Genomic DNA, 22,431 nt, shown 5'->3' on the forward strand with positions numbered 1-22,431 from the left:
AAATATGCAAACAATGCGGAAATCCTTGCTTGGGCCCCCAGCAAACGTTCGCCCGTGCGCCGGTTCCAGCCCCGGCCTGCGGGCAGCTCAGGGCCCGCCCCGCTCCCGCAGCCCGCCCGCCAGCCCCGGGCCGGCCCGCGCTGCCGCCGCTGCTCGCCCAGGGCTGCAGCCGCGGCCGCTTTGCCGCCCTCCCGGCCCCGCCGCGCCCTCACCCCGCCGGGGCCCGCCCGCCGCGCCGCCGTGGGCGCGCCCGCCGCCATGCGCCGCTCCGCCGGGCTCCGGGGAAGTAACCACCGCCCGCCCCGCCCCGCGGGCGCGTGGGCGGGAGGCCCCGCCTCCTCCTGCTCCGCGGGTTCGAATCCCGCTGCGGGGCCCTCGGACCGCGGGGAGCAAAAATCTACCGCACGTCGGTCTGAGCCTCCTTTAGCTTGTAGGCACAAACACAATTTGCAAAATGTAGTTATACACGGCAAACGGAGAGAAAAAAAAAGTATAAAATAAGCGTGATACAATTTTGTTCCAGCACAAATGCACACAAAGGAAACTCTGGTGAGAACATCTGTCTTTTGTAATAGTGGAAGCAGATCTGTCTGTAAGCAAACACATGAAAAACAAGCAAGGAGGAAGAGTGGACAGATGCAGGACCAGGCAGAAGCAGGGCACTGGTCATGGACCGGCAGCACCGAGCCGGAACCAGTCTCACCCTCCCTCTGTTCTTACCCCACACCATGGACATATTTGGACTCTGGTCTCTCCAGTTTTACCTCTAGGCAGAGAATATTAGGCCTGACTCTAGCACAAGCAGGCATACTGGTAGCTGCAATATTTGGCTTTGAATAATCTCTTTCTAGACTGTTTAAATTGATTTTATTGGCTTCCCTTTAAGGTAAGGTAGGCCAACAGCACTGTTGGATGAAGATAACATGCTGCTGTAGAGCAAACCAAAAGAGGCTTCTGACTTTCTTTCCCATGTTCCAGCAGTTGCTCTGCCAGTTTTTACTCACTTGAGCTGATGGAACAAAAGAAAAGACATGGTACATGCCTTGTGAAGGTGAGTGTGGTTTCCACCATCATTTCTATTGTGACACCACCACTCTCATCTAAAATGGTAAAAAGGATAAGCAGCAAACCAATACCTTCCAAATAACACTCTTGGTTCAGAGACAGCATGCTAAGAGAGCATACTGACCAAATATTGTTTGTCAGTAAGGCTTCCAGAATGCACAGGTGTCACACTACCTGAATGACTGTAATTAAAAAAAAAAAGGTAATTTCTTTAGCTATGTACAAGTAAATTATGCAGATACATGCAACAAAATAGATTTTTCTTTATTCTTGTAATTGAGTGCTCACAATATTCTTTTTTTTTGTATAAGAGTGGATGCAACTGTAACATAAACTGAAGAGCTACACAGAACATTGTGTGATTGTATGTCCTGTAGCAGCTTCTTCCCTAATCCTCTTCCAAATCCCTCACATACAAAGATAAATTCTTGCAATCCTGACATTAGGATTATTCTTGAAGTGAAACATAAGCTGTAATCTTTCGGCAGCTGCCTGCTGCTCAGAATTAGGGCTGAGTCTCTGAGCAGATCCACATCGCAGGGACCCACTGGGGCTCGTCCTGCGCGCGATGGACCGCGGACAGCAGCTCTGCGCACGCTTCTTGGAGATCGTCGTTCACAATCACTTGATCAAAGAATTGACCAAACTGAGCTTCCATTTTCTTAGCTGAATCTTCCATCTCCTGCAAATCTTCTTCCTGTGAGAGACACAGTAAGGCCAGAAAACGTTAGGAAGGTTATTATGGTGACAAGCGTTGGCAGAGGATGCAAGGGACTGGAAGGCAAATCCACTAATGCTTGTGTTCTCACTCCACATTTTGTGTGTTTCTTTCTGCCATAGCCATCACAATTCATTTCCAGATACAGTTACGGATTGACACCTCCAAAATTTTAAGACGCTAAACTTGATTCTGATTTGCATGGAAGTGATTGTGACGATGCACTAGACACAATGGAAATACAAGATATGCATTTCCTACAAGCAGAATCTGTTTTATCTACAGAACTTAGTGTAGAGTTGACATAGATGCTGTCATTAAGCCTACATGAAATAACACAAAAAAATTGATTAAATTACTGAATGAAACACATTTCAGATATTTCAGTGCAAACAGGGAATGTATGTGTTGACTCAAATCTTGTCACAAGGCAGTTAATTCAAACAAAAATATATGACATAGCCTATCTTTAAAGACATTTGGAAGCAAAATGCCTCAGTCCCTTGGGTACAAATTACAACCCTTCTGCTTTAAACAAACCTGGAGGGGGAGGAAAAATCACAACAAACCAAACAGAAAGGGACAACAATGATTTACATTTGATCCTAAAGACATAATAATCTTTTTTAAAGAGTTATCATAGTAACATAGTGGAATGCATTATATTCTAAACACAATCTAAGAATAATAAGCTCAGTCTCTTCTGTTCCCAAATCTCACCTTGAATTTCATGTTCACGTAATAATCTGTAATGATCCTGGCATTTTTCCGAGTCTGCCTCATGCAGCTTATGCTAGATGGCTTGATGAATATAACGTAGGGCTTTAAATCGTGAGTCCGGGCTGCTTGTATACCCTGCCAATCAAGAGTAAAAAGAAGTTCAAGTATTTCAAGCGTATTCATCCCAGTTTTACTCCCAATTGTTTACAAGGTGCTGTTATCTCCAGACTTAGCAGTAATCTTTTTCAGGAACACCTACTTTAAAATGACCTCACTAATAATCCCTGGAGCAGACACTGTTAAAGAACTGTAGCTTAATTCCACTTGGTAACCTCATTAGGAGATGCTTTCAGCTCCAGTGAGTGACTGGGCATTGTCATTAACAGATCTCTACAATCAATATTGAAGACGAATCTGAAATCTGTTTCTGTTTTAAAGTACACCTTTATTGCTCCATAGTGGCAGAAAGTACCCTGCTTTCGGAAATTGTTGTGCTGCGTAACATTCCCTGATGCTAATAAGCATTTTTAAACTACTGCAAAGCAGCAGAGGGAACTAGAAAAAGAAAATAGAACAAAACCTTAACGGTTGCTCCTTTTACCAAAGGGTGTTGAGAGATTGCTAACTGAAGGACAGGCTCTCAAGTAAGAGGGGTTAGAGGAGGAGGAAATCCTATGTGACAGTCTCCGCATGGAAGAATAATCCTTGCTTTAAGCAAGTGTGAAAACTCATTTCTGTACCATTCCACCTGATAATGCAGCTGCTGACTTGGAAACAAATGAACTACACTGATCCGTACAAACCTGTCACTGCAGTATTCCCCCTCCCAGACCTATGCAGAGAATAATCTCTTATTAATAAGAGATGAGACAAAGCAACTAACACTGTTACAACAGCTCAAGAATGTACAGAGAACTATTTTTTCCTTCCAGGAGATAAAAAACAGAGTTCCTGCCCCGTTAAACTCACCTGTGGTTCTAAATCTATGACACAGATCTTCCCTTCATCTAGGACCGTGCGCACTGCGTCGATACTGGTACCGTACAGGTACCCTTTGTACTCCCCATATTCCAGCATTCTGCAACAGCAGTGAGCGAGAAGGGAAAGGAAAGAGCACTTGAGTCTCCAAGGGTTCCATTTAAGGGTGAAATCTTCAAATGTAATCCAGTGATCAAGACTGAACGATCATAAAACAGTGAACACTGACAAACACCCGCTTCGCTCTTCCCCGCTACACTGGGCACAAGACCGGAACCATTGCAGTTCGACATCTCCAAAGCATGAATTTTTCACTCATCTCCTTGTTACAAATTATGCGTTTAGAGGTTGCAATTCTAACGATAAAGTGCTTGTCATTTATATAGTCCTAACAACTTCACGAATCAGAATATCTCAAAGCACTTGGCACAGGTGAGGGAGCGCGGGTTCCGGTGCTGAGCTGGGCTGTCTTAGCAGGGGGTTATTGACGCATAGGAAGGAGCAGACACCTTTGAAAGGTTGGTGCAGAGGTTTTGCAATGGAGATGGAGATCACGAGCAGGTCTGACTCACGTGTTCAATTTTAGAAAGCAGTGCAGCTTCCAGAAGAGTTAAACTCAGAACTTACAAGCATGTCAAGTGAGTTCAGGCCTCAAGATCCTACTTTCCTTTAGAAGGATTCTGACATTAATTGTAGAGGAGCTTATTTGCAGCTGCACACAGTTTTGGAAGCAATTGGCTTGAGTAGTTTGACCAGAATTTACACCAAACATGGACAGTAACTATGAGCTGAGGAGGCCACACTTAGACCTGACTGCAAAACTGTCTTTTCTCGGATCATGCGACATTTGCGCAAGAAAAAGGTAATTTGTGTCTCCTAGTTACCTGTGGCTATACACCATGTTTTCAAAAGTTTCTTTTGATACGTAGTGATATTCACGCCCATTCATTTCATAACTCTTCTGAACACGAGTGGTGTCTGAAAGGAGAGACACACACAAAAATATCAGCTGCAAGTCAATTATCGAAACTTTATAAATGAAAATGAGACAGCTTTAGCGAAGGACTAGAAATCAGTATTTTCATAAGTATCACAGTATGTTTGGGATTGGAAGGGACCTGGAAAGCTCATCCAGTGCAATCCCCCCATGGAGCAGGAACACCCAGGTGAGGTTACACAGGAAGGTGTCCAGGCGGGTTGGAATGTCTGCAGAGAAGGAGACTCCACAACCCCCTGGGCAGCCTGGGCCAGGCTCTGCCACCCTCACTGGGAACAAGTTTCTTCTCAAATTTAAGTGGAACCTCTTGTGTTCCAGCTTGATCCCATTACCCCTTGTCCTATCATTGTTTGCCACCGAGAAGAGCCTGGCTCCATCCTCATGGCACTCACCTTTTATATACTTATATAGACATTAATGAGGACCCCCTTAGTCTCCTCTTCTCCAAACTAACGAGCCCCATCTCCCTCAGCCTTTCTTCATAAGGGAGATGCTCCACTCCCTTCAGCATCTTTGTTGCCCTGCGCTGGACCCTCTCCAGCAGTTCCCTGTCCTGCTGGAACTGAGTAATAAGAAGGGCTGTTTCCATTTGGTAATCCAGAGCAAAAAGCCTTTTGTACTCTACTGGTTACCCAGTGGCAAGTCCTTGCAAATTAGCAGAGAACATCTGTATTTCTTGGAATAGAAGGAGAGTGGTTTAATCCAGGTATCTGTGACTCAAAACAATGAGAAAGTCCTTCAGAACTGGTTGCACAACTGTTCTTACTCCTCTGAGGTAAAACTGATCCGAGTTCATCCGGAAACATCCCACAAGCCTTCCCAGACTTGCACCTTCCCCACACCTGGGATCTTAAGCACAAAAGAATTCCCAAATTTTCCACTAGCTTCAGATTCATGCATTCCCTGTTTGGTTATCCAAATGAGCGCAGGTAGAAACAATTTGTTATTACGTCAGGAATTAAGCTGTGTCTCATCTGAGACTAGAAGGCTAATAAGGAAAGCTGCCAAGCCTATTAAGCACCAACTTCTGTTGCCTTCATTCTCATATCTGATCGCTTAAACACTATGAACTTCAAATATCCTTTTAAATGGATGAAAAGCAAACATCGAGATGAAACAAAATCATGCAGGCATCAAGCTTTAAGGGTTTCAGAAGTAACTTGGAAATACCTGTGGCTGATTTTCCAAAATAAGGAGAAAGACGGTATTTTAAACAAACCGTTATAAAAGCAAAGGCCTCTGGCTTGCAGTAGAGCCACCAAAACCCCCAGCTATTCAGCCAAGAGCACACGAATACAGCGAGGCACAAGGGAGGTACTTGACACCTCCTAAGGGTGTTTGAGGAAAGGGAGGAAGGTTACGTACGCGGCACGGCGCTGCGGAACTGGCGGGGGTTGCTGGCGATCAGCCTGCGCCGCAGCTCGTTCACACCAACCCCGGCGGGACCTGCAACACGGCACAAGCGACTCCTGTCAGAGGCACCTCTGGCAGCCACAGCCCCGTTTTCTAACGCATCGCGTAAGTGAAATGGATATAATTTCAAAAAAAAAAATGTACCCGAAGCATCTCAATTGATTCAGGTTACAGATCACCTCCCAGCAATATAGGCATAGCCAGGAGGCAACTCAGCAAGCTCAGTTTAAAAGAAAGTAAATAAATAAAACAAAATACTTCCAGATTTAGAAATGCCGATGGATTTGCTTTTAGTCAGGCTCATGGAACACTGCAGAACAGCATCATTCCTTCCCACGGCCAGCACTAAGTGCGCTGCACAGCCTGCAGCCCACCCAATGCACTATTTCCTACAGCAAGCGGTACTCAACTCCTCTCTTTAGCTTTCCCTATGGCCCACAGGTGAGATTTGCCTAGGCTGGAGTTTCAAATTAAATGTTTTTCTAGCCATTGCCATATCCATGCATTTAACTCTGGCTGCAGAAATGGCTCCAAGTAAAGATGTTTTCTGGTAAGTTACAGCTGCTCATCACTTTGTGTACCGGTCCCCGATGCCTCTGCTCAGTTCAATGGACTTCTAAGGAACATCAAAGCAGACCACAAAACAAAACGTGATTCAAATGAAACTGGAGTTGGTTAATTAAGATGGGAACTTGAAGGACAAACCCAGAAATAAAGCTTGAAAAATATGCACATAGTAACAATCTATGACATTGGATATTTGTGGACTTTGGTGAACTAGCCTCATTTTCAATACGAAACCACACCTCCCCACTGACGGCTCCCTGCTTCCAGAAGGAGACCCCTGCTTGCTGAGGATGTCTAGAAGATTTTATGTTTACTGCATCTTTTGAACCGAGGCAAGAAAAAAATTGAACTAAACAACTTTAGGTAGGCCTAACCATATGTAAATATTGGGAGCAACATAGAAATGTGGTTTGTGATTATTTCCTGGTGTGACAGCTCGGCGAAAAGATCGCCTGGTACCCTTTTCTGCACAGAACTGCCAATAAAGCAAACACCTCAACCCGGTGTGTGAATTGGTATCTGCACACCCAGTAACCATCCCACTTTTTGGGATGAATATAAATGGGATGAATATAAAACTGAACCGCTTCCCTAGTGAAATCCATTATCAGCCAGCATTCATTCACACGGTATGATTTCTTCCAAGGACTTAAAACTCATATAAAACACCCACTTTTGCAAGCAAAGATGATAGAGACGTTAAACTTTAAATCCGACAATGAGGTCAAATTATAGACGAGCACTGTTGAAATGCTGCTTTGAGAGCGACCCGCAGAGACTGGAACCACCGCAACCGGCAGCGGGAAACCGCGGCGGCTCGGAGCACGACCGACCGGTTCCTCCCCTCCGTTACAGGTCGCGAAATAAGTACTGAAGCTCTTACCCACTAGCACGATGAGCCTGTTGCGGTCGGCGGGGTGCCGCTGGTAGCGAACCACCTCTTCGTAGGGGGCAGCGAGCGCGCTGCAGCAGTGAGGGGGGCACAGGGGCTGCGCGGCGCGGGGTCTCCTGCGGGACAGGCGCATGCTCCTGCGGAACCCGGCTGCAACGGGCAAGCATGTCAGCACCCAAAATACACCCCAGGTGCAGGCAACCGCGGCTTTCGAGTGTCCCTTCCTAAGCCACACGACATAGAGGGGTTTTCAGAGCTTTTGGCACGGTGAAAGGGAATTTTGTTGCTGCGTTTGGTGTGTCAGCTTGGTAGAGCCTCTGAGCATTAAAAACACAGCTAAAGAGGTCAAATCGCACTGAAAGTCACCTGAAAAATCAGCCCAGAATTAAAGATCCCCCAAATGTGCTGAAGAAGTTTCTGGTCACATAAAGCATCGCTAGGGAACAGGTTTGATAGCGCAGCTGGTTCACTCTCCTAAAGCAAATCTGGAACATTTGCTTCGGCCTCCAGAATGAACCCAAATATTTTAAAGGTTGCTGTGGTTTGGTAAGAGGGAGCGGATTGTTGTTCCACCTCACCCTCCAGCTCTGAAAACTTCCCTTTTAGGTCGACTTTACCCTCCAGGGATGACAGACAACAGGACATTATGGTCTAGCAAAATGAATCACAAAGTAAGGGAAATCTTAACAGCCAGTCAAGTTAAAGTAGTAGTGGCCAGGTCTCAGTAGAAACCGAACAGGAAGAGACATTTAAATGGAGAGAAGCAGCATTCGTAGGAGGAAAGTGACTTCTTGAGGTCAGGGAAACAGAGCAAGCAGAATTCAATTCAGTAAGTCTTGAGGCAAAATAAAGAGCAAAGCGTTTTATTTCACTTCAGACAAGCACTTAATGTAGGATCAAGCCCCAAACATCTTACTTATCTGTAGTCACTGCGTACCAATAAAGACTCGGTGACCAAATTCACCAAATTCTTCCTCTTCTAGAATACAAAGAACAAATACGCATGAAATAAATCAAAAAGGAACCGTGAAAGCTTAAGAGCTACATGGCTACCTATTATTGCTGATCCCAATGAAAAACAGCATAGTGGAAGTACTACACCTAATCTAATAAAAAAAGCACAATACTCCGTAATATGAAATATTCAAATATTTCACTCGACCAATTCAAAGGACCAATATTTCTGTAAGATAAAAATTAAACTTAGAAAGTCTTGGTATTTTCTAAATTAGCTTTGAAACTCAACATTATTTGTTTTGTTCCTAATGTAACTAGATGCTGGATAATGTTTTGAAATACTTATAGCGCAAAAACCTTCACAAAATCGAAGCTTTTGAGGCGAAACCTACCTTACGGAATTCTTTAGTTATAACATTACAATAACTAACAAGTCAGTGGCTCAAAATCAGAAACAAGGTATTTATAACTGAGTTTCTTCTCTTCAAGAAGGATTCCTGACTCCCCTCTAGTCGTGCCAGTGTTATCCACACTGTGCATTCCCTTCACTGAGGCCTTGGCAAAGCAAGAATAAGATCCACAAGACATATGCACAGCTTTACAGGCAGCGATTCTTCCAAGGCAAGAACGTTATTTTCATTTGCAAAGCATGAAATGTATTGTCTTTTAGCACTAGATTCTTTGATTGACAGTTGTAAGTATTAAAACTGAATTAGATGCATCTTAGTTACTCTTCTTTCACATCTATACGCTCTTCATTACTCGTACCTTTAAAGTGCAGTTTTATTCCTACATTTCTATATGGACTAACTCCTTATTTATGGCTGCAGAAAAAACCTGCTTGGCACAAAACTGCTCATCCAGGACAAAGCTCAGCACGCCTGTTTCATTGCAATCTTCAGGTCTTTCAAGCCGTCATGCAAATAGTTCTGAGTGTTTCTGCTTTATCTACACTGTTCTCTGCTACGGAGCGCAGTATGGAATCCTACTCAGCTACCGGGTGTTGGAAAAGGAGTGGGAGTTCCTGGTAACGCAATGAACACAGAAGTTCTAACAGGTTACTGCTTACAGGGAAAAAAAAGGAGAGGAAAAAAAACGTGTTACCTTCTTTAAGCTCCTCTGCACGTTCAGAGACAGACATAAAACAATTAGTTTTGAGAAGACAGCCTGTACTAAGATTAAGAAACACCCAACCGGCATCATCCAATGCACACAGGAAATTTAGGAAACGGGTACTGCTGGCTTTAAATTTAAAATATGCCCACAATTTGAGCCATGAATTCTCAGTTCCAAATGAATGAGAGGCTCGGCTACAGCATCTGTGTCAGTATTGCAGTTGCAAAATACGTCACGCGGATGTTCTACGGGTTAATTTTCAGCAAAATGCAGGAGAGCAGATATTTGCAGCTTCATGGCCCTGGTTGCATCAGAGGGTGGGACGTGCAGGAGCAATCCCTGGGCAGGCACCAGCAACATCCCACCTGACAACCAACTGCTGGGTCTGCCTGGAACGCGCCGGGCGGCGCTCGGCACGTTGGAGACACCAAACCTGGGGTGAGAGCAGCAGATCCGCTGGGGAGTGGGAACCTTGTGCAGAAGAGCAGCCGGGGGGTGGAACGACACCCTCTCCACAAGTTACCCACCATCTCAAACAAGATGTTTAGCAGTGGTAGATTTATTTTAGTGGAGAAGTTATTTATTCTAGAAGACTTAAGTTTCTCAGAGCTCTAAATATACGGTAAATAGGCAGCTGTTCCAAAAAAAAAAAACCCAACCAACCACTCCAAAACCAGCTTGTTTAAAAGAAGTACTGATTGATTGCCCATTTTATATTGAAATCATTCATTTTACAAAAGCATTTTTGTTTGTTGTGCGCCAGGCGCGCACACCAAGAGGAATCCAGAGCAGCTCTCCTGTTCAGGCACGGGGCTCCAGGTCATCCCGTTACCCATGACGTGAGTCACAGCCTGCACCAGTACAACCAGCAGCATTTGTCAGCTCTGGTACTGGGGCATGAGCAGAAACACAGTTTGGGGATGACAACAAAGCCCTTACCGCTAAGGGAACTGGCGAGCCAGAACTCAGAATGGCTTCCAAAGCTAAGGCAGCATTCTGGATTTCATCGCCTGCTTGTTTTTAAGACACGTGCTTGTCTCTGGGCACCCTTCTCACGGCAGAACAAGAGCAAGGAGTTTGGAGTTAGGTCAGAGGAACTTACCAGACTCAAATGTTTCTTCATCTTGTTCAGTAATCCAGATAGCAAAGGTATTAAAAAGAAATTCGAAAGTTAAATTCTTTTCCTCCTACAGAATGTCAGACTCTGAAATAAATGTTCCAGCTCCTATCAGTGTGTCTCATGCATACTTTCCCCACTTCCCTCTACAGTGAAGTGGTGAGATCCAGCTCACCATGCTTGAATTAACTGCTGGGAGACAAAAACTGGTAACGTTACAGCCACGGTCCCAAACCACAGAGGCTGGACCTCATCCAGGCAGGTGCTTTTGGGGCAGCCCCTCTGTTTGGCACAGCACTGTAAGCACTGTACACCAGAACTGCAAGCAGCGCATTTTAATACACGAATATAAGGTTTCCAGGGTATGAAAAAGATTTTCTACCATTGAGTTCACCACGACAGTTTTTCTCTGGGACACTAAGCCAGGCTTTAACTAGCTGCTACCTTGAAGCAGAGGGAGCGGTCTCAAGTGATTCCGTTACCTGTTTCCACACACTTCTCATCAATCTGCATGTCATCCTCTAAGGATCAACACAAAAACAAAGAAGAAAATCATCTGAATTAGAGGAAAATAACCTGACAGATCTTACAAGACTGAACTCAGACACCAGAAAAAAATATTTGAAACTCAGATCCGCTTTAGACATCTTTACGGTAACTCCAACATACCCACATTCCCCACCTCTAGTGAGCAAAAGGCTCGTCTTAAACTGGTGCGCTAAATGGCCTTTGGCAGAGAGGCAAACACGTCTAACTTGAATTCTCACTCTGTCTATCCTGTAGATATCTATTTATTAAGTATTACCGTGGCAGGAAGTAATATTCCACTCACTCCTTTCTCTCCTGCAGCTTTGGAAGCGTTTCACTCAAGGAACGTGTTCTCTTTGGTTGATTTTATCCTTATTTTTACAAGGAAGGAAAAGATTGATTCGCCTCCCTCTCCATCCCAGACCACGTCAATTCAGAGCCCTGCACTGCAGCCTCGGGCAACCTCTGCTTCCGCAGCTCCCCACAGAGCCCCAGAACGCAATACTGCCCAGGTATGAGCTCCTACCTTCTTCCACAGTGCTCACTGCCCACAGCACATCCATTGAAGCAGGTAAAACGCAATAAAATTAGAGTGAAAGAGAGCTCCAGCTCTAACGAACAAAACAATCAGTGCAAGAGGAAACTAAGGCAATAAAACACAATCTAGGAATTATCACAAGAGAAAAATGCATTTTATACGAGCACATTTACCCATGCCTGGGTCTCAGCGACTGCAGGAGGAGCTGAACTGACAGCGTCCCGCAGTCAGAGCCCCAGCAGCACTGCAGGTACAGCCACCAGCACGCTGTCTTCCTGGGGACACTTAGCGCACCTCTGAGGTTACAATACGACTCCAGAAACAACGTCCTGGAATTTAACTGAATTGCATGAACTTCTCTTTCAGCGCCCCTGGACATACAGACAAGACCTTTCTTTCCTACTCTACCCATTCGAGTAACTTTTCACTCACATATCGACGATTTCAGACAGAGATGAGGCTGGAAAGGCTGAGACCACCAGAATTCTCGTTGCTTCCTACATATAAATAAATGTATCACAGGTAAAGAACCAAAACACCCCCCAAGCACGTTACACATCAGAACAATCTGTGCGCTGACAGCGATGCCAAGAAAGGAAACATCCCCAGTGGTTTAGCCCACCGCAAAGTGCTGGAAAAAAGCCCATGTGCTATCAGGACTGCTTAAGGGCAACTTCCACATCAGCAGCCCAAAAGTATTTAGAGTATTTTGAGTTTATATATAAGGACAGGAGAATAAACCATATTGTGGGTAATGACCCCGGGAAGGAGGAGAATGTGTTGGCAAGGGATCCTCGTTCTTCCTTGAGCATGTTTTGGTTCGGTTGCTTGGTTGGTTGGTTTTGGAGAGTGTTTTTCCTCTCTTTTAATCTGGTCTATTCAGTTCTGACTGCAGAGGTCACTCATGCCTCACAGGATATCTTTAAATAACGGTTTCTTGATACAGCTATGCCCTCAATTTCTTGATACAGGGCCCTTAATTTCTTGATACAGGGCCCTTAATTCCCCCCATCTTTCAGCTGCTCCACTGCACTAGATGTCCCAGCAACTGGCACAGACTGGGCAGCAGCTGCAAACTTCTCCAATGGCAATTTGAGACCCTAAAGGTGCTTTCAGAAGCTTGTTCTCACAGAGGGACTCTTAATGGAAGGAGAGCAAGAAGCCAGAGAATGGAAAGAGCAAAGATGATTGTCAGATGTCACTCTGAATCACACTGGTATATAACTTACGAAAATTCTAAATAGCAAAGTCTGAATAACTGGCTAATTTTTGAACCAGAAGTCAGCAAAATTAAGGCTTCTTTACCTTTTAAGAAGATGATTTGAGGGTATAAGTCCAGCACAGGCACTGAGATCTGAAACCTTCCTGGCCTGCCACCAGAGAGCATCATTCTGGTCCACAATCTGGAGTATTTCACCCTTCTTAAAAGGCAAACCCGCGTCTGCGCACGGTATGGCAGGATCCTGCAAGGGCCAGTAATCGGCCATCGCTCGCACATAGAGCTGGGAAAGGAAACAGCCAGGAGTAGGTGGGAGCCACGTTTGGAACGGATACAACGCGAACTTTGCAATCGCAAGGCCAGATCTTGCTGCAACGTGAGTCAATTCAGGATGAAGTCGCCTTTTAAAAATGAGATCAAGCCCCAAACCCATCTGCTACACTAAGGGAGGGAAAAAAATGAAATCTCATACATTGTGAAAAGAATTGACCGTCAACCCGTAGATCAACCTGACGATGTCTTCATTACCTTTACCACAACTATATTTCAGGTTGTTATCTTTGCTGCGTCGGCAGCAGATACTGGTGGCAGCTCAGAGGTGGCCACGAAGGCAAAGGACAATCGAAGGGTTCCAACAAACTCCTGAGCAAACCCCTTCTTTGTGTCAGGTTATTGGGGGAACTGCAGTAATGACCCAGAGGAAAGAATGGCTCTTACTGTTGTTTGGTTGCTGACAGGCCGATCGGAAACCGGAATTAATTTGAACATAATTGTCCCCTGAGACAGGGCCTAAATGATTAAAAAAAAAGGATTAAAATAGGACTAGTTTTTAACACAAATCACCAAACACTGGCAGCACAAACTTAACTCAGCATGGCTCTGAGGCCACGATAATGTCTATATTACAAATAGAATTTAGGCAGTCAGTATGTCAATATTGTATTTTTTTCCTAAAGGAAAGTCAAGAATGAAGCTTCAAAGTCTTGCTAATTACTTTTAATTCAACGAAATCTGTGTTTCATTATAAATCTATATAATTTCAACATGAGTTCATACCAAACTTTTACACCGAAATCAAATTTAAATTACTGGCAAAGTCTGGTTAGACAAGTGATGTAAAGAGGGGCGGGGAAACAATAGAAATCTATAAGAATTAAGCATTTCGATAGAGTTTGTATTTCTTGTACGTGGAAACAGTGCAAGCAGAGAAATAAAGCAGACAACTTGGTGAAACGAGGAGCGAGCGACAGGGACGGCTCGCGCATTTCTCCATGACAGTTCTGATACCAATGGTCAGCGCTGCCCTTTGCAAGGGGAGCTGTGCAGCTTACAGGCTCAGTCACTCTGCTTCAGCACACTTTGTAACACGGACTCTTCCCAGAGCAGCACCTTTCCCTGCTTTCTGGGGGAATATCAGGGCGGAACTTCCCCCAGAAAATTATGAATTGGGAAAGTCTGATTAAATAATATTTTTTGCAGAAGCTACAGGTGAAATAGCCACAATTACGTTCACTTCTGTCCAGAAGATCAGATTTAATTCTGGTTTCATAAGCAGTTGCGAACTTCACCCACAGCAAGGAAACAATCTGAGTTTTCTATTAGAAATGTCACACTTTCTCCTTTACGAGGGAGAGTGTGTGTGTGTGTGTGCAAGAAGCAGCATTACTCTTAAGGTACACAGTAGAAACGAGGTTTGCTACCAGAATACTGATGACTTGCTCGGGCTCCAGCCCCTCCACAGGCACGCCGTTGACCTCCACCAGCTTGTCTCCGGCGTACAGCAGCCCTGCAGCGACAACACGGCTCAGAGCGGCAGGGGGGTTTGGCAGCAGGATGATGTCGGGAGGTGAGGTGGGGACATGTATACGGTGGGTCAGGGAGGCAAGTCCCGCACACCTTTCCATTTTGGCGATATCAGCCCGCACGTCTCCGTGGGTCACAAGCAGCTGCCGCTTGCTTATTTCTTCCCACCTCCCCATACAAGCCGTTTACAATCTATTGATGATTCGCCTTAAAAGCAGCAGAAACCTTTTAATCTAGCTCCATTTCCCAAAGTAATTTCTGAACCTATTCTAGCAAACGCCATTATATTAACAGACCATGAGGCTTGGGATGAAACACGCCCAGTGCAGCAGGACGCCTTGGGACTCCTCTGCCCTTCACAGTCTTCACAACATCGTTTACTTCTACATTTTTCTTCAGCTCAATTAAAACTTCAACCAAACTAGAACCTCAATCAAGTATTGTCTGTACTTGGTCTATACTAAAAGGAACTATTTTATACTGATTACAGTTCAGTTTTACATTTTAGTTACATTTCCCATTACACATTCATTTCTAGGATGATGAAGCAGCAACGAGGAAACTCCTCAGAGTCCTTTTGCTTAGCAACTCATGCTGCCAAAGTGTTTAGTAGAGTTGCATTACTACGAAGTATATTATGTATTACTGCGTACTATATTACTACGTATTCCTTAAAGCCCATTATCCTATAGAATCACAGACTGCCAATGTTTTCCATTTCTCCATTAGGGAACGAGCTGTTTGTATTCACACTACGCTGCAGTTTGGAATATTCCTGATCAATTGCTTGACAGATTTATCCAGGTATTGGGGTCAAGGATACACAATGAAAACTGGATTTGTATCTCAGCCTCAAACATAGCACATTCATGTGAAAATTAATAGAACCAGAATCAAAGTCACTGCGACGTATCACGATTTACAGTGCTGTCCAATGCACACATCTTGCTCTATAATGGAAGACTAATTGCAGAAGCTAAGCTATTATCTTAATTCCAGTATCTTATTTCGAGTTTTTGTGTTACTTTATTTGAAAGAGCACGTACCACTCCTGTCCGCCAGCCCTCCGTGGATCACACGGGCCACCGTTATGTCACCCGTTATCTCGTGGCGTTTAATGGTGGCACCCTGGCAAATAAAAACAGAGAGAAAACCATGCGGATCACTGAAGGACACACAGTCTCTGCGACATTCCTGAAGAAAACCAACATGCACGATCAACGCTTGCGTAAGTCAGAATAACTGGTCAGAGATCAGCAAGCTCCCTCACCAGGGGCTGGTTGTTCTTCACTAAGCAGACGATCCTCATGGCCTCCTCGTTTTCGGGGATGTTGTCTGGCAGAGGTGGAAGCGTTGGTTCAAAATCCTTCTGGGCCACAGTGTCGTGAGCGGACAGCAAGGCCTGTTACAAACAACAGCAAAGCAAGCGGCCCGTGAGCAAGGACCACACAACAGAGCGGCTTTAAACAGCACCTGGCCAGAAATCGCGAGTGAGTTCCTACACGAACGTAGATCCCTTTCACACATTGACGTTTTGGAAATTCAAACTGTGGAATAAAGTTTTAAGAGCAGTTTGTCCCTCTGCTTCTTCTGGAAACTTACAGAAATGAAACATCTCTGTTTGGAGCTCCGGAATAAGGAATGCAGGTTTTGCAATCACAAGAAAAACGTGGTTTTATCCATCCACATCAGCTCTGTAAGAAATCTCTCTGTCAAACACAGCCCTGCAATAACACGCAGCCCACTGCAGGTACTTCGCACACACAGTTCACGTATCATTTCACAACCAGCTCAGCTCACGACTAGCAAACTCCATCTCTTCTGCCTCTTTTGCCAGCTTGGTAAGAGCTGGCCACCTCTTTCCTTTCCCACTGCAGATCACTCTATAAGCAAACTTCTCGTTTTCCTTAAGCAGGACTTGCCTTTAAGTGTGGGGCTCGCAGCAGGCGTCTCAGCTCTTTGACCTCTCCAGACTGAGGGGCTTCCCGCAGTAACTCCACCACCTGGTGTTCGAGAGAAAGCACAGAGGCTGGTCCCAGTGGATAATTAACTTGGAAAGCTCTAAATCTACCACCCAGGAAGACGGGATGGGAAGAGTGAGACACCCCCGCGGTACATGACTCGCAGCATATCCACATGGTTTGCTCTGCAACTGGACAATACGATCACAGCTGCACAACGCTCAGCCGGGATTAACTGAGTGCCATGTGCTCTAAAGTCGTTTTTTCTCCTGCGCTTCAACCCATTTCATCACCAGTGTCCATTTCTCCACTTAGTCATTAACTCTCCCTCCAATTCAGAAATGTAAGAATTAATCAGCTATTATGATCAGAAAATCCAAAAAGCTTTTCAAAATCCTCATGGCAGAGTGCTTGACTGTAGCCATTACATTACATGGGAAGAAAAACATCTGGCCAGCTGTTAGAACAAATAATTTGTGTGTTCATTGCACCGGCCAGGGCTCGTGCAGTTTGGTGCTCGCGGCTGAACGCCTTCCTTATCCCCTCCTCAATTAACACAGAGCTATTATCGAGTAGTTTGACAAACGTGGGAGGAGTTTATATAGGAGTTTATATAGCGAACTCAGCCCCGAGACACAAGCCAGGTCTCAGAACGCTGTTATGTGCAGCTAAGCTGGCCGATCGGGAGCGAGTCAGTAAAACCAGCCCCTGTGTGTGCAGCTCCTACCTCCCGAGCCAGCGCGCAAGCCTGCGGCGTGACGGGAACCGGCCGCCTCCCCAGGTACAGCTGCAGGCACTCGTACACCTGTTGCACAGCAGGACAGAGAAAACGTGGTGATGAGATGATCTGTTCACACAGATACACACACAACATACCGAGCACAATGATGCATTTCTAGGAATTTCTCAGTCCAGCTAGAGCCAAAGAACTTGCAAGCTCAATCCTTCATGTTTGATGCTTCTGGAATTGGGTCTATAATTAACTGGCTTGCCACATTCCCCTCCGGCTACCCAGTTCTGCTGTAGTTTTCAGTCTTCCAATAAGAAAAGCTGATTACACAGCACAATAGCCTGACTGTTCATTCTCCTCCTTCCCCTAGTTGCAAGCCTGATTAACAAAGTAAATTTAACTTCAAATAAATTTCTGTATTTCAAATGACCTTATGGACATTCTTATCCACTGCAAGTTTTTCTTCTTTAAAATCTAAAGATTTTAAAAAATCCTGGTTAGATGAAAAGCAAAATTTGCATAGAATCTCTACAGAATTTCTCAGAGAAACGATTCTGCTCAATAGACACCAGGGAAAGGTCTGCTTTGTAACATAAAATCTTCAACTGCACATCAGATCAGTGTGGGAAAACCAAAAAACATACGATTTCACCAGCATCCATGCCCAAAAGTGGGATGTATAGCCAGAGACAGATTTAAAAGCAGAAAAGACAGCTGAGCAAAAGTGGCTTTGTTCACCTTGCCTGCTGATGCTGGGACTGCCGCTGGGACTGCCAGCACCTTGTATAAATGAGCATGATTGTCCTGATATCGCAAAATAACGTCGCTGTCCCCCAGAGGTGGCTCTGGGGAGCCTTTGCCTCCCAGCCGGACGTGACTTTACCTTCAGAAGCGCCTGCAGCCAGCGAGATCGGAGCAGGTCGTACAACATGCCAACGCCATTGACATCCCTTTTACAGAGCAAACTCAGTTCTTGTAGCACTAGAGTCAGAACATGAGACACACCTGAGCCCAAGAAACAGAAAAGCGCAAGACATTTCATTTCAAATAGAAGACCAACCGAAGCTGAACGGCCACTCGGGCCCTTGAAAAGCACCTTTCCTCAGTTTAGACTGCCAAGAAATGCCCCCCTTTCCCGTCTGCTCTCATTGTTTCCTGCAAATCAACTCTCTGCTAAGAAGAGGTCAATGTTAAAAACTGCGCTGTTCATTTTACAGGCTTTTTTTGGATGACCCACTGTTTGGGCCATCTGTTCTGCTCCACTCTTGAAAACCTGCTGGAGAACATCACTAATGGAAACGCAAACTCCTGCCAAATATGTTCCATTGTCACAGACACCCCCAGCGCGCCACAGGAGGTTCTTACTGTTAGAAGCAGCACTTGATCTGTGAGGAGCGGTTTTCTAATTCAGTGGAAAACCAAAACAATCCAGTGTCTTTCTAAAAATCTCAAGGAGGCAGAAATTAAGAGGAGACAAATAGATAAGATGGTACGCCAAGGCAGGCCTAGATACAAACTGGGTTTTTGTGCGTGTATGGAATTTAGTTTTACTTCAGAAATGACAACAGATCATCTCTGACCTGTGACCTTCTCCCTGAGAATCATGGCGTCTATACCAGCACTAATGCAACACCATTCCGAATACAAGGAGTTGGATTTATTAAGTCAGGAGTCGGGTTTATTAAGCTACAAGGGTTCTTAACGACACCATAAGAGTCTGACTCCGGCTGAATGGCAAAGGAAAGTATTTTGTGTATTATATTTTGGGAAGCACAAGCTCTCTCTCTGCGTTTTAGTGCCAAAGTAATCACACAATACAATTGTAACTAGAGACTTCTCTTCATATTTGTTTACAACCTTAAACTTGGCACGTTTCAGTGAGTAATATTGCAATAAAACAAATGCTGGAATAAACCCAAGATGCTCGGAGCTTCTAAAGTTACATCAGCCAAAGTTAAAATAATAATTTCTTAAAAGTGAAGCTCATGCAGCTGAACACTCGCTCCTGCAGACGATGCCAACAGCTGCCAGCATCCCAGCCCCACAGCAGCCCAGACACCGGAGCTCTTCTTTCTCTCCTGAGCACAAGTTTTATAGCCATCGACAGTTAATAGTTTCCCATCTCAGCTCTAGGCCTCGATGTTACCAACACCTACGCATGATCTGTCTGGAACTCGAGTTTCACTGCGGTATTTGCCTTATGCACGTATTTTATACAGGCATGTGCCTGCTAAATTTCTGCAGCTGCAACTTTTGCCTCAGTCCTCAGGCTGAATTATTGAGTATCCAACTGGGAAAGCCTGGGAATGTGCATCAGGATCCAAAGAATCACCTGTTTCTGGAAAGCAGACATCTAAGCACTCAAAGTGATAAAGATGTTCCATACAGAAGCTCATCTCTCTCTCGACTCAATGGAAGAAGAGCTACAGGGACCAAGGAATTAAACCCTGTCAGTTTTCTATCTCCTTGAAACAGATGTGAAAGTGAGCAGTACCGTTCTCCTGAGTGCAGACTGTTGGCACCTCCATGCCCGCGCTGCATACGGCATTCACGCCAAGAGGGCTTCCCCAGGATCGATGTGGACCTAGCGAAAAGAGCACATTCATATCACGGTGCTGTTGGCTGGTTTAGATGGAGAAGAAAGCAGAATTGAAAATAGAAGGGGAAACCATTAATCTTTGAAGGGCACAACAGGTTGCAAGCGTAAATTAGACACGCGAGTCCCACCTGTAAATTCGGTGACTCACCACCATCCAAAATGCAGCAAAACCTCAACTGCAATATGACTTGTTATTTCCTTCACAGAACTATCGTTAGCTTGCTTCACGAGGCCATCTAAATTAACATCGCCTGTTCCCCAGCTGTTTGAGTGCACTACCGTGGGGAGTTACAGCTTTTTCTAAAGACATTTAAAGCTTGTTTTACATAAAGATAACTTGGAAAATAATCCTATTTAAGAACATATCACGCTTAATCCCTGCTGTTATTGAAACAATATTAAAAAGGAAAGATCACAGTATCACAGTATGGTTGGGATTGGAAGGGACCTCAAAAGATCATCCAGTGCAATCCCCCCATGGAGCAGGAACACCCAGCTGAGGTTACACAGGAAGGTGTCCAGGCGGGTTGGAATGTCTGCAGAGGAGGAGACTCCACAACCCCCCTGGGCAGCCTGGGCCAGGCTCTGCCACCCTCACCGGGAACAAGTTTCTTCTCAAATTTAAGTGGAACCTCTTGTGTTTCAGCTTGATCCCATTACCCCTTCTCCTATCGTTGTTTGCCACCGAGAAGAGCCTGGCTCCATCCTCATGGCACTCACCTTTTATATACTTACAGACATTAATAAGGCCCCCCCTTAGCCTCCTCTTGTCCAGCTCCAGAGCCCCAGCTCCCTCAGCCTTTCCTCACACGGGAGATGCTCCACTCCCTTCAGCATCTTGGTGGCTGTGCTGGACTCTCTCCAGCAGTTCCCTGTCCTGCTGGAACTGAGGGGCCACAACTGGGCACAATATTCCAGGTGTGGTCTCCCCAGGGCAGAGCAGAGGGGCAGGAGAACCTCTCTGACCCACTGACCATCCCCTTCTAACCCACCCCAGGTACCATTGGCTTCCTGGCCACACTGGCTCATGGTCACCCTGCTGTCCCCAGGACCCCCAGGTCCCTTTCCCCTACACTGCTCTCTAATATGTAATCTCCCAACCTATACTGGAACCTGGGGTTGTTCCTGCCCAGATGCAGGACTCTACACTTGCCCTTGTTAAATTTCATCGGGTTATTCCCAACTCTCCAGCCTGTCCAGGTCTCTGATGGCAGCACAGCCTCTGGTGTGTCAGCCACTGCTCCCAGCTTGGTGTCATCAGCTAACTTGTGGCCAGTCACTCAAATCCCTCGTCCAAATCGTTAATGAATATATTGAATAATACAGGTCCCAGTACTGCCCCCTGAGGCACTGCACTAGATACTGGCCTCCAACTAGACTCCGCACCATTGAATACCACTCTCTGGCTTCTCTCCTTAAGCCAGTTTGCAACCCACCTCACTACTCTATTGTCCAGACCACACCTCCTCAACTGAGCTGTGAGGATGCTGTGGGAGACTGTGTCAAAGGCTTTGCTGAAGTCAAGGTGACCACATCCACCGCTCTGCCATCATCCATCCACCTTGTTACATTCTCATAAAAGGCTATGAGGTTGGTCAAGCACGACTTCCCCTTGGTAAAGCCATGCTGACTGCCCCTAATGACCCTCTTATCCTTGATATGCCTTGAGATGGCACCAAGGACAAGCTGTTCCATTAAGATTCTGCAGTTTCCACTGAATTTTCCCTGAGCAAGACATGATTTTGCAACAAAGGATCCCTATTTCTATCACTGTCAGAATTTAAGGTCTTTGAAGGATTCGTTCCACAAAGACTTTGTATGTTCCTCTATTTCCTCATGGTGAATTAAAACACACAAAAAACCAAACCCAAATGAAAATCCCCACATCTCACCTTCCTGGTATCACCATATCTCTCACGGGATTTATAACTGGTTGATACTTTTAGAGACAGTGTCAAAGAAGTTATTTGCTAATCTAAAAAACAAAAAGTCCTATATTAGCTCTCATTACAAAAAGCAGTATATATTACCTTCTTATCTTTTCCTTTAAATTTTAAAATAGGAATTTTTAAGTAATTCAGGAAGGCAACACACTAATTAATCCGTATCCACGTCACACTGAACTTGTCACGTATGAAAAATAAGCTGCCTAAAATTTTCTTCAAAATTCCTTCCCCCAAATTTCTGTGACAACCTACGACTGACTCATATTGTTCCCTTAGACTGAAAACGTGTTGTGAATGGGAAACAAAGCAGCCCAGGGTTGTTTCGCAGAATTCTCAGAGCCCGTCTTTGCCAACCAGGGTGGAAATGCCCCAGGAACGGCGCACGGTGCGTTTGCACCCCGAGCACCAGGAATCTGGATCTGAAAGGTCTGAAGGAACTCAGAATCTTCGTGACAGCCTAGTTGATCGAATTTAAAATCGCTTTTGATACCGCTTGGAAAGTACTGCTGTGATTACCCAGTAATGGGAGGTTACTCTTAAAGAGTTCAATATTCAAGCTGGTCACTC

The 22,431-nt window shown here is 45.1% G+C and overlaps 1 protein-coding gene across 1 annotated transcript; it reads right to left on the minus strand.

Moving 5' to 3' along the window:
• Positions 1-1,366: 1,366 nt before the first annotated feature.
• Positions 1,367-20,162, minus strand: MPP4 (MAGUK p55 scaffold protein 4). Its single transcript, XM_082055449.1, has 22 exons — positions 20,047-20,162; positions 19,814-19,903; positions 18,203-18,324; positions 17,317-17,394; positions 16,551-16,631; positions 15,899-16,030; positions 15,675-15,756; positions 14,526-14,611; positions 13,543-13,614; positions 12,912-13,108; positions 12,039-12,103; positions 11,595-11,612; positions 11,023-11,061; positions 10,526-10,546; positions 9,412-9,426; positions 8,288-8,329; positions 7,342-7,500; positions 5,844-5,924; positions 4,366-4,459; positions 3,473-3,581; positions 2,504-2,638; positions 1,367-1,762 (listed from the first exon to the last, which is right to left on the minus strand). Exons 2-22 carry the CDS (start codon positions 19,845-19,847, stop codon positions 1,571-1,573), a joined length of 1,854 nt encoding a protein of 617 aa, XP_081911575.1. The 5' UTR covers positions 19,848-19,903; positions 20,047-20,162; the 3' UTR covers positions 1,367-1,570.
• Positions 20,163-22,431: the final 2,269 nt, after the last annotated feature.

Source organism: Streptopelia decaocto (assembly GCF_964273445.1).
Source record: "Streptopelia decaocto genome assembly, chromosome: 6".
Taxonomy (NCBI): Eukaryota; Metazoa; Chordata; class Aves; order Columbiformes; family Columbidae; genus Streptopelia; species Streptopelia decaocto.

What these genes read in the sequence shown, in the direction of transcription:
- MPP4 (XM_082055449.1), bottom strand. Translation starts at nt 19,847, where the DNA reads ATGGAGGTGCCAACAGTCTGCACTCAGGAGAACG. An exon ending in TGAAGAACAACCAGCCCCTG is followed by an intron (nt 15,757 to 15,898) that starts GTGAGGGAGCTT and finishes TTTATTTGCCAG; the next exon opens with GGTGCCACCATTAAACGCCA. An exon ending in AACATGGTGTATAGCCACAG is followed by an intron (nt 3,582 to 4,365) that starts GTAACTAGGAGA and finishes CTGCTGTTGCAG; the next exon opens with AATGCTGGAATATGGGGAGT.